We start from the raw sequence: 16,304 nt of genomic DNA on the forward strand, positions 1-16,304 counted from the left end.
CTCATCTCCCTGCAGCGGATACCGTGCTTCAATTTGATATTGAAGTTCTGCAGCTTCTGAAGCCCACCTACTGGCAGAAGATCATGAACGACGTGCTGCCTTTGATCTGCATAGGGCTGGTTCCCACCCTCCTCTTCCTCATCGGCTACTACCTCTACTCCAAGGCCAAGGCCAAGGCCCGTGTCTCCAAGAAGAAACTCAAGGAGGAGAAGAAGAATAAGCACAAGAAAAATAAAGATTCCTGACTTCTCACTTAGATTCTGTTTGTTGGGTTTCTTACTGAAGTTCAGTTTCTGTGTGCTAACCTGGGGCCTTCCTCTCCACCTAACCTGTTTGATTTTCAACACTTCACCTGTCAGTTCACCGTCTTATCCAGGCTCTTCTCTGCCTGTCTAACTAACTAAACGCCTGCCTAATCTCGGCTGTCTCTCTGAGCTGTAAAACCATTGAACTCTGGCTTTGTTTCTCTGTCCAAATACTGACACAAGCTTATTCTGTTCTAGACTCTGCCCATCCGAGTTCTGCCTCAGGCACTTTCTTGCATGTTTCTTCCATGTACAGTCTGTCAGAGTTCTGGTCCAAGCTGTTGTCTGTCCTGTTTTAGGATGTGCATTTTGTCTATCTAAAGTCTGAACAGGGCTCTTTTTAGTGGTCCAATTTCCAAGCATCCTCTTTCAAGATCTGCTACAGGGTGTTTTCTTGAATTTTGTGTAGCACACTGGGGAATATTATTTTTTCCCACATGGCTTTTGGGAAATAAATTATGTTTATATTAATGCCCCCTTTATGTTTTATTTATTAATCGAGCAGTAGTGCAGATAGTGGCTTTCTCCTTCCTTTCCAGGTCTCAAATAAATGTACACCTCAGGAGGCTAGAAAGCCTTCTGGACTAACAAAGTAAACCCAATTATGTTATGTTAAAGCATATTTATAAAGCGCACGTTTACCAAAAAGGTTTCAAGGCGCTGAAAACACAGTGGCATGGGATACTCAGATAAATAAAGAGATGTTTTTGTTTCACATCCAATGCCTCCTAAAGAAGTTGAAGAATTGGTTGCTCCGAATAGTCTTCGACGCCAATGGCTTGAATGCTAATGGAAATCTCAGATCCAATGGTGTCTTTGACAGCTTGGGCACTAAAGGTGTTTTTAGATCCGAAAGTGGTTTGGACGCCAATTAACTTTTCTTTGCGGATGTCAGCTCTGAAGCATAGACTGGCTTCAGCAACTGCATCGAGAGGATCTCAGCCTCAGAAGGTTTCCTAACCTCGATAGGGCAGCGTCCACGGATGGGAGAGGCAACAGCTCCAAGATTTTGGTCGATGCCTACTAGTGGCCAAAAGCAGTGGGGCCCGAGAGGTCCGAATTTTTGTTGGAAGGGCTGGAAGCCCATCTCCCCTTGAGGATGGTGCTCTGCCTCGACTCTGGACAATTTGGGAGGCCTGGGGCCATATTGCACATATTGCGTATTTTCCTTGATTGTGCCAGGTGCACCTTTTAAAAGGTGCGCCCAGAACAATCAAGGAAAATACGCCATATTAGGGTGAATGCAATGTACCGAGGGCAGACGCAAACTCGCGCTGCCCTGGGGGCAGTGCATTCACGTGAAAAATTAAGAGGCTGCTTTGAAGCCGCTCCGTGTTTTCAAAGTGCAGGTTGCAACCCGCCTGCACTTTCAAGGGAATGTCTGGGGGATCCATGGATCCCCCTTTTCCCCCCACTAGAGGGCTACAATCAGGGGGTGCACTTAAAGTGCACCTCCTGAGAGCTTCTTTGCCTCTGCACTTGCAATATGGTGCGGGTGCAGAGGCGAAGGGATTTCCTCATTTGTATGAGGCCACATCCCCATGCAAATGAGGGAATGCCCTTTTGCGGAAGCACTGGCGCTGTGTGTACACCAGCGCTTTTGGTATTACAGAAGAGGTCGCACAAGTCTGTAGCCCCCTCTGCAATACCAGAGTACTCCGGGGGCGTGCAAAGCAGGTGCAAGCGCCGTTGTGTCCCCAGGGATCTTCTATAATACGGCCTCTGGTGTGTAATACATTTTCTACCATACTCGCGCTCTATGCCAAGGTCTTCGTTGGGATTCCCGAAGGTGTCGCGTTATCAGGAGACTAGGGGGTCTTCTGGCTCAGAGACAATCTGGAGGAGAAGTTGGCTTCTAGACTGGGTGATGGCTGGTGGAGCGGAAGAACCGAGGGCCTGGCCTCTTCGCTTTTCTCCACACCTAGGGAAGGCTGTTTCGTGAAGATGTTGGAGTGTCATCAGAAGCCAGTCTCTAACTTGTTGTGTGCCTACTTTCTCTCCTGCTGATATCAAATCCCCAACTTCATTTGGAAGGTCAGGCAGGCCTCGCACGCAGTATTGTCTTGGTCGGGAAACAGATAAAGGTTACACTATTGATGGTGATGGTGATGGTGGTTGGTCCAAAGGAACTTCGCACGGCACTGAGGACAGTTCTGAAATGGTGCCCGTCCCATCACCTAGCATACATTCTCCAAAGGAGACGGGATTGGTGAGGCGCGTTGCACCACATCAGACTAAGTGAGTTGGTCCCCGGGAAGGCAATGGATGGAAAAGAGGACACCGCCTGTTATTTTCCGGATATCGGAGTCAAGAAATATACCGGCTGGTCCCAAATAGAAGCAAAGAAACTTGTTGAATCTGATCCCTGGCCACACAAGTCCAAAACTGATAGCAGGAAAAAATAATGTTACATGAAGTCTGTGCCCATGTAGATTGCCAGGTAAGGGAAGAGTCCCTTTATTCCCCTTGACTCGAAAAATGTCTTTGATGAAAAACAACTTGCAAGTGCCCGAGTCCAACACTAGAGTGGAGGAGTAAGCAGATCATGTGTATCTACAGCAACACATACCATGAACAAAGCAATGCAGTAACTGGAACCCCACAACGTCCTGTCATTACTAAAATTAAACATTACAGAAGCTGAACTTAGCACTCACCCCCAAGAAATACACACATACATTTTTCATGTACAAATGTAAACTTTTAACTTTTATCATTGGAAGTTTGTTCCCAGCTATGATTACATTGCCTCTATGCTATACAGGTTAGGGTCAAAGGCACAACTCAGTTTAACTGCCATATCTGAGTACAGATTTATTTTCTAACAAAAACCTTAAGTTCAGACCGGCCATGAGAGACTAAGGCCCAGGTTTATCAATATTTAATGCAGCGCAACAAATGCAGAATGCAACACACTTAGCAAGAGGAAACGACCAGGAGAAATAAAGATCTTTCTCCTTATTGCACCTCTGTCGAAAAGTCTAACAATTTTGATGCCATCCCAGGTTTACTTGTCTTGGTAAATATGAGACTTGGCCAAAATACATGGGTGGATGCGTGGGAACACCCACTCTCCACCACTGTAATGCCTTCTCTGCACAGAGTAGCGCAAGGCAGCAACTCATGCTGCCTTGCGTTACTCCAGCTTTACGAACCCAAGCAAAGCGATGCAAGATGGCCTTACGTAGCTTGGTAAATCTGACTTAAGGATTACGTTGCCCTTGCATCTCCTGGTGTGACTGAAGGGCAACACAATGCTTTGATAAATCCTGGCCTAGTTGTCCAACCAGCTCTGAGAACTCTGTTGAAGGTGCAGGTAAAGTAGTTCTGATCGCCACAGTAATACATTTGGACTTCAGTGGACTCAACGTTTTCTACACTATCTCTGCAGTTCAATTTCAAAGCGATAGTAAGCGATCTAGGGACAGATGTACAAATATTAGGAATACAGATTTCCTCATTGCGATTGTATTCGAATCACAGTTGGGAAATCTGTATTCCTAATGTATGAAACTCATTGAGTTTTTTAAAAGTTTTTTTTGTGCAAATCTGTTTTTATTTTCTATAAAAGGAACAAAGGGAGGGTCGAGAGTTTTATTTAGGGATTCCTTATGGGTCGCAAATCGACATACATCACGAACATTACTGACGTATGTCGCAGTTTGCGACCCATTTAGAATGACAGCCATTACAGGGATGATGGCCTGTGGAGGTAAACAGACCAACATATCTGGGATTGCTTTTTAATAAAGCAATCTTTTTTCCTTTTGTTTAATGCAATCCTTATTCCTTAAAGGAACACTGGATGCGTTTATAAAGAAGAAAATGAAACCTTGATATTTCATTTTTTACGAGTAGGCCGTGGTCCGTTAGACCATTGCCCACTCTTAAATATTTTTTTTTACAATCTCAAAGGGGAAGGGGTCTCTTTGGGACCCCCTTCCCCTTTGCAAATGGGTTACTATCAGCTTTAAACTAGTGGTGTAAAGTATTACTGTTTTGCGACTGGAATTCGGTTGCAAAACAGCAATACATACCATACCGATTCAGTCTTTGGAAGGGACGCCCTAAACACGCCCCTTCCAAATACCGAATCGTAAATGCTAAATGCAATTCAGTAAGAATTTACCAATTAGTATTTGTCATTTTGTACATCTGAAAAGGCATTTTTCTAGTCGCAAAAGGCCCGATTGTATGAATCAGGCCTCTTGCTGCCGTAAATTTGCTTTATACATCTGGCCCTATGTCTTGTGCTACTGGACGGCTTCTTTATTGCTGTTTCACTGAGCGTGTTGCCTACTCAGAAGTAATAGTCTTTCTCTTTTGACTGGCACCTGACCTTGGTCCTTTTTTTGCCCTATTGAAAATTGTACTGTAACTCCGCATTCAGTAGAAACTCATGTGACTACAAGATGCATTCAAAGCCTTTCCAACTCAGCCAAGGAAAAATAAAGGGTGACGTTTCGTCCTGAGCAGCTTTCCCAGTTCCACACGGTTGTTACTATTACCCGTAACCATGCCCACCTAAGTTTTGCTAGTTGCTCCTTTAGGTTGCTACACCTTATTTGGAATCACACTTGAAGTTCTGAGACAAGGCCAGTTAGGATTGCTGCACTTATTGTATGATATCTGCAGCAAGCTCTCTTTGTACTATGCCTGTGGCATGGCGCTGGGCTGGGAAAGCGTCTCCTTTGACTCCCCTCTCTATAATGTCCTTTCCCTTGGACTCTCACTTCTGCTTTCCAAACTCACATCCTTAATTGCTCAAGACTACGCTCATACATGCAGGTTTCAGGCAAAGCTAGAATTTGTTTTCCGCTTTTATTGACAAAAACACATTGACGTTTTAATTGGAGCATACCAATCGTTTGTGAGTCCTCAATTGTATTTTGGCCCAGATCCTTGAGGTAGGGTTTTGAACCACATAGAGGGGCGCAAACACCAGGGGTCGTCCATCTCTTTGGTGTTTGTGTTTCTATTCACAGTGTGCATCATACCATGAGTTCTGGTGCTATTATGCGTCGTATATTTCAGAGCCATATCAAGAATGGGCTCGCCTCAGTTGTTGCCCCTCGTGACAAGCATGTGAGGGACATCTCACCATGTGTGAAAGGTTTCCCGGGCAGAAACAAGGAACCAATATTTACAAGGTGTGGCTAACCACATGAGCAGCCTCAATGACGTTGTACACAGGCCGCTGCACCCGGCTGTCCGTGACAGGCACCCGGGGCAGGATGTTGCTTTGGTTGTTGATGATCAGTAGTGGGTTGCGTGTGGACAGGACCTCATCGCTCACAGAGATGCCATCAAGGTACTGTTTGAGCAGGAGCCGCAGCTTCTGATTATCCTGGCACAGAATGGATTTCTCGCGCTCCAAGGCCCACTGATCCAACAACGCCTTGTTGTAGCGCTTCCAGAATAGATCCAGGGCCACGTAGTCCTGCATGAGCTGTGGAGGAAGGAAAGAGACCAGGCAAGGTAAAGTCCAGAGCTGAGCAACACCAAGGACCCCACCCAAAAAACGGATCCTTGTTTGACATCCATCCATCCATCAGCAGCTAATCAGAATCTTCAAATCTAACGTGTGTGTTGGCCTGTTGTTACTACTCAATCATCAGCATCACCAAAGCATCTCAGACGGCACTGTTTCCAGGACAAAAACAATCTTACACAATGAGCACCTGTGCACTTCTACTTGTAGGTCTTAACCTCAGTCTATGTGCTGTAGTTAAGATTACCCCATGGTATACCATGTGCTGCGTATCTACTCTCTCCAGTATCTTGTATTGGACATTAAGTTCCTCTAAAATCTAATATTGTGTAATCATTTATTCCAGTCTGTGCTAGTGAGCTTTAAACTCCTTCAATACCATGCGCAGGGGGTTACCTTTTTACTATGAAATGAGCATGAACGTCACATGGGTCATTAACTCTCCAGTATCTTGTATTGGACATTAAGTTCCTCTAAAATCTAATATTGTGTAATCATTTATTCCAGTCTGTGCTAGTGAGCTTTAAACTCCTTCAATACCATGCGCAGGGGGTTACCTTTTTACTATGAAATGAGCATGAACGTCACATGGGTCATTAACTCCCACTAGTATCGTGTTTCCAGCATTATCGTCATCTAAGACTCGACAGTAGGCAGTAACCCTTCTGATATTTAGTGCTGGGCACTGCCCTGCTGTAGTAACTCGGAGTTTTGTTTCTTGTGTCGCCTTCTGCTGTTGCCCCTTACCAACACCATCAACTTGCCCCTTTTCCATCATTTGCCGCCCTTCCCACAGCAGTGCTGCCTCACCTGCGCCAGATTCTCTGTCGGCTTCTCTGCGCTAGCTTGCTCTGCCTCCTGTTGCTCCTCAGCACTCAGGGTTGAGGGGTAGAATGGCAGGACCTTCTCCTCTTCTGTTTCCAGCTTGCGGCACATTTCAGCAAATCGTAAGACACGTTCTCCCTGCAGGGGATAAAAGAGGTGAGTGTGGGGGGGATTAGTACGAGGTCCGCGGAATAGAGCTGAGCAGCACTTATGGTGCAGGGCCTTTGACAAACATGCCTCTCACAAGGACTGGGGAGGCTCCCTCCCATCTGTAGCTCAGTGCACCTTCTTCTGGGATGTGCTAGCTACTTCTGCTCAGCAACTCTAGTCAAGTCAGTAAGCAGTGGTGCCTCTACACTGTGAGTTTCCATATATTTTGTCCCTTTTAGCACCCGGGTTTCATCTCAACTGTACACTTTTAGTTTTTGAGTTGGAAACAATCTAAATAAAATCCAGTGCTGCTCATCCCTTTATTTAAAGGAAGAGCTGCCTGCTAGAGTAATTTTTTTTATGTCTGTTAAGACAAACCACAGGATTCGTTCCCTCCCACATAGCACTTGGAGATTAGAAGTCTCGATGTCACGCTAGCATGTTAATAGTGAGTAGTACCCTATGTCAAACAAGCTGATCATTTCCTAACTTCTTGAACTGGCGGTCACACTGCAAATCTAGACCGTCCTAGAAAATAAGATCTTTTTCACCCATTTCAGATCGACAAGTTGTGCCCGCAAGAGGAACTCCCTCCAAGCAGGTCTCGAATTAAAAAAAAAACCAGAATGATGCCCAGCGGGTTGGTTTTAATTCCTGCAGCTCATTCTAGATACGTCAGAATGATTTGACGCAGACGATATTCATGTACTTTAAAAGAGTACACTACACAAAGCTAGTCTGAGATCTGGTATGGACATGGATGGTTCTATTCCATTTTTAGGGATTCCTTCACAATTTGGAGGTTATCTACTTCTTCCAAACTCTAAACGATGCTCTGTGTGTCTCTAGGGCAAGATTTGGCATAACTTAATCCAACACCTTTGTATAACGTAGCCTGGTTGTGTAAATTTTGCGCCTCAAAACATTAAACCTTCAGCCCAAAAAAGCATGTGGTATTTTTATGTTAGGTACACAATGTGCCTGACAGAAAACTACATGCCCTGAATGTGGAGCCGGCAAACCAGCACTGCATCTCGATTCTCCAAGCAAGCCAGAGCTTTTAAGAGGGATGTATGAGGCCAGAGTGCAGATTTCAATGTAAGAGCTGTGCAGCACCATAACATCTTGTTTCCCAGCCTCAAAGCCTCTGCGTTAAATACATGGTGGTAGAGGGTGCTGTTATTAGAGTTGCCTCCATCCTACTGCCATCTCAATTTAAAGTGCCGGGGGAGGGGGGGTTACACTAACAGCTCCCTTTCTCACACATAATCATTTGAGAGGCAGCTTGGGAGGGAGAATAGAGGGTGAGATCACTGGAGATCGGGTGATGCTGGGGCAATGGGTGTCCAGGCGATTGTGTGCTATTGAGGGGACGAGGGGTCAGAAAAGCTGGGGGAGGAGGATGCAGAAAAATCTACCACAGGTCAACGGGGCAGAAAAACTGATGACAAGGGGGAAAACGGTGCGGGGGCGAGTGCCATGGGTGGCACTGGAACAGGCACCACAGGGAAAAAGGAGAGGCAGGAGAACAAGTGCCACAGGTCGGTGGTGGTAGGGAAACGAGTGCCTTGAGGACAGATGGACTTGTGCTACCGGCAGGAGAATGAATATCAAAGGAAGCAGGGACACTTACTCACCGTCCGAGTCCTGGTGTCTGGTATTCTCCTGCCTGCTGTGGTGGCCTGCTTGGAGCTTCCTGGAGGTGGGACCCTCATTCACAAGATACTCGTAGAGGCATCACAGGCCATGCTGTACAAGAGAGAGGAAGAAAACATCCCTCTCCTGTCCACTTCTCTTTTACTGGCCCAACAGCAGCGCAGCATCAATAAAAGAATGATCAAACCAATGGTTTTTAGATTTTGCAGGGACTTTTGTAAAAATGTGTTTGCTAATTATTTTGCAAATCGTTAAATCATGGCGTGTCTGACGAGGATAGTGTCTGCTGTTGGTTACATGAATGGGACTGTTTTAACCCAGTGGCTGGCTTCACGAGGCCTCAGGTTCACTACGGTCCCAATGCCAGTGAAGTCCTCAATTTTCATGTCTTCGGTTCTACTAGTACAATATTTGATGGATTCAATGGTCAGTGTTGGCATTCAGAGACACAGTCTGCTAAGGGTTGACAGATAATCTTGTATAATTTACAGAGAACGAGATCACGGTCTTAGAGGCTTGCAGTGATTTGTAATGAAGCAGATGGATTCTGCGGGTGTGGTGGCAACTGGGGCAGAGATCAGTGCTCCACCAGAGTTTACTTGATTCTTTTCATCTCGGTCAGACTAAGGCCACAGGAGCCCAGAAACTCCTTTATCTCATGATCTTCTTTGGGACCATCAGGAACCAGACAGGTAGTTATCTAAAAAAACTAGTACCTTATGTATGTAAGTGAACTTGAGAGTGAACCCAGCTGTAGGGAAGAGTGCTGGATGAGTTTTTCTGATGCCTCTGGCACGCCTTGGGATTTAGGCACCACACAGTCAGGGTGTAATGAATCTCAAAACTTTGTGGCCTGGCACCTTGCAGTCAGAGCCACCAGGGAATCTTCTTTTTCATGTTTTATAATTGAGTGAAAAAGTAAGAAACGTCTTACATTAACATTCACGCCCACTTCACACCTAGAGTTTTTTTCCTAAATTGGATGGCGCTAACTGCGCAGTAACCCACTTTAGACTAGCACGGCAGCCTCAACCATCAATACAGGCACGCCAGGGTTTGCCAACACTGGATACAATACTCAGGTTTCCAGTTGCTGGACCTTGGTGCCAGGTAGGTTGCAGTGTAGAAGGAGCCCAAGGTGGCTCTAGAAACTCTTGGAGTGCAAGTGTGTATTTTATTCCCTCCCACCCCTGCTCAGCACCACACTGAGCACAGGAAGCGTACTGCCGTACCTCAAGGGTCCAAAAACACGTTGATAAAGGGGAGGTATTTACATCTTGTATGGTTTTTACTCTGGCTGCTCACCTGCACTTGTGGTTACCATTTTTACAACCAGATCAGGCCTCTGTCATGGCACGGTTGGGTGAGGTTACTTGGGATGGCACAGAGGTGTCAGGAGGCTGGTAGCCTGGCTCTAAGAGACCCTGTTTTCCTCCTCTGGGAGTACTTCTGATCCACAGACAAGCATTTTAGGCAGATAGTTACAAGTCCGGGTCCAAACAGGACTTCTTCTGTCTGGTCACAGCTGGCAGGAATAGGTAGCATTTACCGCCAACACTGTGGAAGCACTGTTCAGGTACGGTTGCGCTTTAGGGGTGTAATTCCTCCGAATACTTGGAGTTAAGGGCCTGTCATTTTTCAGTTAAATGGATCTGGACACTGGTCAGCAAAGAACTTCTTTTGAAAGTCATTTAGGGAATGGGGAGTGATTACTGACACCCTTTGCAGGCAAACAGGGAAATTGGCTTGGGGTCACTGGATGTGTATTTCACCTAAAAATCAGACATCTCAATGACAGTCTCTAGCTCATCACAGAAGATGAGGCGAAGAGGCTCAAGTCCTTAGGAGAAGCACATCTCCATTTTAAATATGTCCTATCTAATATTCTTCATGTGCATCTGGCTGAGACTTGCTGATACATTTTGTGTACTTGTTCTTCATACAACAAAGAACTTGAGTCCAGTGACTTCTACAGTAACTATGAATGGTTCTCACCCCCGATCTATTCCTGATATATGACTTGGAAATGTTAATAAACACTGTAGGCTCTCTATGACATGAACATTGGCATCCCTTCACCGACCTGCTTCAGAAAGTACTCTCTCACATTATCTATGTACTCCACTTAGTTATGTCCTGTTTTAACCCACCAAGTCTTATTCTTACTTCAGACAGCATTTTCTCACTGTATGCTTGCATTTATTGGCATTTCGTTTGGATTAATGTTACTCCATGATTATCTAGGAATTGTTTTTCAATTCCTTTATCATTTTTCTATATTTATGACATTCAGGACATCTTTTGGACATGCCTGTCCTACTCACATTGTGACTGATCCCTGCAGGATAATGTTACTTTTCGAATTGTTTCAGTCAGTCCTTTTACTCTTGTATGCCAGTGCGCTGTACGATGTGCTAAAACCCTAATGGGTGCCTTCCACACTTCAGAGAACAATGTATAAATAAAAACATGGAGTACAAGCATGCTTTGGTGTACACACAGCCCCAGTGTGCCCAGTAGAGCAGACCTCCCGAGTGCTCCCCATTACCTTTTCAATAACAGCCTGAAGCTTCTTGAGAGCAGCGTTACTCTCCAAGGTGAGCTGAGACAGACGGTTACGCTCGCCGCCACGGTTGCCCGTCATTTGGCTCTTCAGCTTCTGGAACTGTGTATGGACTACTTCCTTCTCCTCCCGTAGTCGGCGGTTCTTCTCTTCATTCTCCCGGGCATGTGCTGTGATTTTGTTCTTCACATGGTTGATGGACTCCTGCATTGAGTAATACAGTTTAAGCCAGGATGTGTTAGGAAGGGTCTAACTCTGACCCATCATAAAGACGAGAATTTGAGGTGGTGGGTGGGTGCACACTCTGGCCCATCACACAGGAGAGGTGAATAAGGGAAGGGTTGGGACTTCACTGACCCATCATGGAGGAGATGTGTGGAGCCGGCGGGAAGGGGCAGGAGCAAAGAGGTTGGAGAGAATTGGCACTCTCAGGGTAATCACAAACGATAGCCGCCTGGGTGGAGGGATGGGATTCTTTAGGGAAGGGGTAGACAATGGAGGAGTTGGGCTAATCAAAGAGAAGGGACTGTAGGGAAAGACTTCACCCAAGTCCATCGTACAGGATAGGAGTTGGACTGAAGAGGTGGTGTCCCATCTCTGCCAAAATTGAGGAGAGTGGCTTGAGTGAAGGGAGCTAGATGGTATCAGCTCACCCTGGACCAGGGGCTGGGGAAAGGGGTTCTCCTGATCCACAATAAAGGGACAGCTGTTGGAGAGAAATGTTTCTTCCTCTCCAATTATGAGGGAGCGAAAGCTTTGGAGGTAAGAGCAGAGCTTTCTTTGAGGTGGGAATAAGGGTATGTATCAGCTCCTGGCAAAGCGAGAGTAACAGAGGCCCCCTGGAGTCTAGGGATGCCCCTGAGGGGAGAATAGTGGTGCACTCACCTGTATATGTTGTAGCTTCTTCATCTGCATCTCTATCTCTATGGCACTCCTGTCATCTCGTAGCTTCAGTGTCTCAAAAGCAATCCTCCGGTCCTCTGTACTGTCTGTGTAGTTCTTTAGTGCCAGTTGGAACTGCTTCCAAAGCTGCTCCACCCTTCCTTCTAGAAGCACACGCAGAGCATGCTTCTCTTCCAAGCACTACAAAACAGGAAGTGACACACTCAGGCCCGGGCTGGTTGCCAAGCGAAGCTCGCTCAGATATCTATTTCACCTTCACCACATAATCTTGGTAAAAAATGCTTTATCTGGCACATACAGCAGCAAGAAGGGTGATGCCTCATGAGTGGTGGTGTTTGTTCATGCACATGGGTTTGTGGATGACTCAAAATTAAGGACAGGGATAGTAATATGCCTGGTCAATCCAGGCAAACTAGCAGGATTTAGTCACTTTGGAAGGAGTTATTCATTTGAGTGACCTAGGGTTGTCACCTGTGTCAAAGACATTCAATCGGGGGTGAGGGGTGGTACGGATTATGTCTCGGGCTGTTGATAGCCTTACAGAAAGCTAAGACATTTAGGTCACATTGGATTGGGACCCGATGGAGGCCGATAGCGGGACTGTTTGCCTTGATCCCAGTGCCATGTTCATTATCAATGGTTGGCTTCTTTTAGTGTGCCTGCCTGTGGGCTTGGTCTCTGGCCCTTATATGAGCACAGATCACTGTGCTTTCGGCTGAGCTGAACATGAACTCCTCAAAAACAACTCTGTAGATCCCCACCCTCCCCATTTTAGAACAGGAGAAAAGCAAAGCAAGAAAAAAGAAACAGAAAAGAAGGGGTTAAAGATAGAATCAGGATCAAAGATAGGGAAAGGCCTTAAGATAGTGTTAGAGTATGTGTTGACAGTGCAGCAGGGTATAAACACAAAAATACACACAAAAGAGTATATGGGGCTGACAACTAAATAAATGCAAGTATATATGAGACAATAAATATAGACAGAATCAAATCTATATTTGGAGTGACATGTCCAGCCGGACAGAGGTCTTTGAATTTACTCAATGAATAATTGATCCATACAGAGAGAATACCTTCAACAATTCACCAGTGTGGTACACAAGCCTGTGCCCAAACACTAACAGATCAAATACAGAAGGTAGATCAAGAACATAGAAGGGCTTTTTAAGGCAAAAGTAACGTTTTCTGTTCGAAATTCAAATGTACAGAAGCATCAAAAAAGCACCATTACATTACATAGAAATCAAGTTTTGTATAGGGTGCTAGACAGGTCAACGGCGTTTCGGTCCCCCTACTTAATCATGGGGACCATCATCAGGACATTCAATTAATGCCTTAACGTTATTAAGCCTCTAATTGCCTATGGAAGAAAATAGGGAGAAAGATATATACATTTTAGAAACGGAGACATAGAGTAATCTATATACTTAATCACGTGACTTAAGGAGAAAAGTGAGCCTATTTACATTATTTACAATTAAATCAGGACGCTATTTATTTACAAAATCAAGTGAAAGTTTTCAGTGATGGTGTCTCTATTGTGAAAGGCTTTGTAATCTGGGTGAGACCTAGATTGTGCCGATATTGTGGCTTGTGTACCACACTGGTGAATTGTTGAAGGTATTCTCCCTGTATGGATCAATTATTCATTGAGTAAATTCAAAGACCTCTGTCCGGCTGGACATGTCACTCCAAATATAGATTTGATTCCGTCTATATTTATTGTCTCATATATACTTGCATGCATGGGACCGCTGTTGTTCTAAAAAGTATGTTCCCCGAGGTCCCCTGCTGACTGAATTGGGGTCCCTTGTTGTTGTTAAGACTACTAAATAAAGGCATAAACAGGCTCTGCTGTTCAGGTTTCCTTGCCCACTATTCGAATAAGGAGATTTTTAGTTAAATCACAGCAAGTTGAGTGTGAACTGGCGCAAGAATTTATATAAAGTAAAAAACAAACGTAAAAGAATTCTTTCAATTGATATTCTACCCCTTCGAATTCTCTAAAAACTGTTCACAAATTTTCATGCACTGTCACAGTTCTTTCATTTAGGGAGTTACATGCTTGCTTTTTTCGGTTGGCAAAGGTGGAGCCTATAGTACATAAGACAGGTAATTGACCTTTGTTCAGTTATGGAAACAGGACACAGACTTAAATTCTAGTGATGCTAATAATTTTTTAGTCTATTTTAAATATTGGCAACCTAAATATGCATACCTCATCCATCTCCTTAATCAGACATTCAGAGTTGTTTTTAACTATTTTAGAAGTATTTATAAGCAACCTATCGAAGAAGCCCCAGTGGTGGTCATTAAGCCTTTGTGTGCCAGAACATCATTAGAAACATAATAAACATATTACAAATAATTATATTTGTTGCCAAAAATACAATGTCAAAGTCAACAGGGTCTTTGGATAAAACAAAACCTTTTTTTAAATTCTTTTAGTCTTAACCCTATGTGTAATGAGTTACCTCTCCACTGAGTGGCTCTCTCTGTTGGCTTCAATTATATTCTGGTGCGGCCACTCGAAATCATATTTCTCCCAGGTTTTGATATACCTCTTAGTTTAAACAATTCAATGAATTTCGACCTCTGTAAGTGAACAGAAAATTTAAGAGAGGCCTTCCTCAGAAGTAACAACAAGTACTTCTTTATGAGTGCCTGTTAGGTCTGACATCATTTGCGTGGGTTTCCCCTGTATTTGTTCCTTTGCCTCCTGTGTTTTTGCTGTGTGTTGGGCTTCGTTTTGCTGGTCTAGATGCTTTGGGCACTTTGCCACTTCTATTCAGTGCCAACGTGCAAGTGCTCCCTTTGTAAATTGTTGATATGGATTGGTATTTCCATAATTGGCTTATTTGATTTACTAGTCAGTCCCTAGTACAGTGCACTGTGTGTGCCCAGGGCCTGTAAATCAAATGCTGCTAGTGGGCCTGTAGCACTGATTATGCCACCCACATAAGCAGCCTGTACATGTAACACTGCCCTGCCATTGCAGTGCCTGTGGGCAGTCTAGTACTGCCAAGCCAACTTGGCAAGTGCACCTACTTGCCAGGCCCAAACCTTCCCTTTTCTTACATGTTAGTCACCTCTAAGGTAGGCCCAAGGTACCCCTGTGGGCAGGGTGCAGTGTATGTGAAAGGTAGGACATGCCCAGATGTGTGGTGGCAATCCTGATAGTGAAATACTGCCAATTTCGTTTTTTACGATTACAAGGCTATCTGTTACCGTTGGATAGAATGGGGAGTTTGCTTATAGCAACTTATAGGCATAACTACCCCTGGGAACAAGGTAGGAAAATAAGGTTTAGTATGCCTGAACTCAGAATGTTCAAATACATCTTTTAGTGGGGGTGATTTCTACATTCTGTGTTTGAAAATACCAAGTAGGTGTTTTCTTGCTTAGCCTTCCAGTGTGCCTCTGCTAGGATGTGTATTGACTGTCTGGCTATGGAGTGACAGGGGCTGGGGAGGTGCAGTGGCTCCAGAGAGTCTGGATGAGTCAGGGCCGGGCTGAATAGACCTGGGCTGCATTTAGAGTAGGGGGAGGAGATTTCCTGAATGGGCCTAGTCTGCCTTCCACAATGCTATCTCCACCTCCTGCCAGGAAACTGCACCAGCGATTACAGAACTGGTTTTGACTGAGTGCAGGGCTCCTCTGCCACCATAAAACAAAGGATTTTGTAGTATAACTATTGGGGCCCAGATCCCAGACTTCTGGTAATCAAGAGGAACCTTTGCCAAGGAGAAGCTGAGGAGGAATACTGCCTCTGTGCTGTTTTGCTGTCTGGGGTTGGCCTGCAGTGGCTACTTGCTGCAAAGGAAAGGAGAAAGGACTTTGCTGTTTGCTGTGTCCCCTGCTTGAGGAAGATCTCCAAGGGCTTGAATCGAGCTTGCCTCTTAAGTCTCAGGGACACAAAGACTTCAACCCCAGTCCCCCCTGAACGGCTTTGTTGGGAGTTCTGACCTACCGAGAGGTGCCTGCCAGAGTTGTGGACCTCTGGAGGTTGTTTTGGGACTGAACACTGCAAGAACTCTCGGGCATGGCTACGGCAGCGAACATGGCGGACGCAGCCTAAGCGAGCTCCGTCCCGCCGATCACTTATCCGGCGAAAATCCTGTGTCTCCCCGACCCGAAAACACCCTAACCAGACGATTTGGCAGTCTGAACTGGTAGCGGTGCCCTGACTGCAATTTGGAAGCTGGAGTCTACTGCTGGACGGAGATCCGAGCTCTGAGGTGGTGCGGCCTGCCGCTCGTGGAGAGCCGGGCCTTGAGTTTCGGGCCGCCGGGCGGAAGTGGGACGCGGCCGGCGTGGCAGAGGAGAAGAGAGCGGTCCGAGCCCTCCGGTGTTTGAGCCTGCGCTGTGTGCTTCAGGACGCGGCGGGAGAGAGTCACGGTGCCTGACAGCG

General features: G+C 45.5%; 2 protein-coding genes across 2 annotated transcripts in view; one reads left to right on the plus strand and one right to left on the minus strand.

The window, feature by feature from the left end:
• Window positions 1-776, plus strand: part of FKBP11 (FKBP prolyl isomerase 11) — a 52,821-nt gene extending 52,045 nt beyond the window's left edge. The window contains exon 6 of the mRNA XM_086963725.1: window positions 16-776. Coding sequence (XP_086819851.1) covers window positions 16-245 — 230 coding nt within the window. The 3' untranslated portion in view covers window positions 246-776. The remainder of the gene's footprint in view (window positions 1-15) is intronic.
• Window positions 777-2,984: 2,208 nt separating this feature from the next.
• DRC2 (dynein regulatory complex subunit 2) overlaps window positions 2,985-16,304 on the minus strand; it is a 134,508-nt gene continuing 121,188 nt past the window's right edge. The window contains exons 7-10 of the mRNA XM_086963723.1: window positions 11,876-12,073; window positions 10,976-11,194; window positions 6,607-6,759; window positions 2,985-5,754 (exon numbers count right to left, since the gene is read on the minus strand). Of these exons, the coding sequence (XP_086819849.1) occupies window positions 5,449-5,754; window positions 6,607-6,759; window positions 10,976-11,194; window positions 11,876-12,073 (876 nt within the window). The 3' untranslated portion in view covers window positions 2,985-5,448. The remainder of the gene's footprint in view (window positions 5,755-6,606; window positions 6,760-10,975; window positions 11,195-11,875; window positions 12,074-16,304) is intronic.

The sequence above is a fragment of the Lissotriton vulgaris genome, chromosome 1_1, assembly GCF_964263255.1.
Source record: "Lissotriton vulgaris chromosome 1_1, aLisVul1.2, whole genome shotgun sequence".
Taxonomy (NCBI): domain Eukaryota; kingdom Metazoa; phylum Chordata; class Amphibia; order Caudata; family Salamandridae; genus Lissotriton; species Lissotriton vulgaris.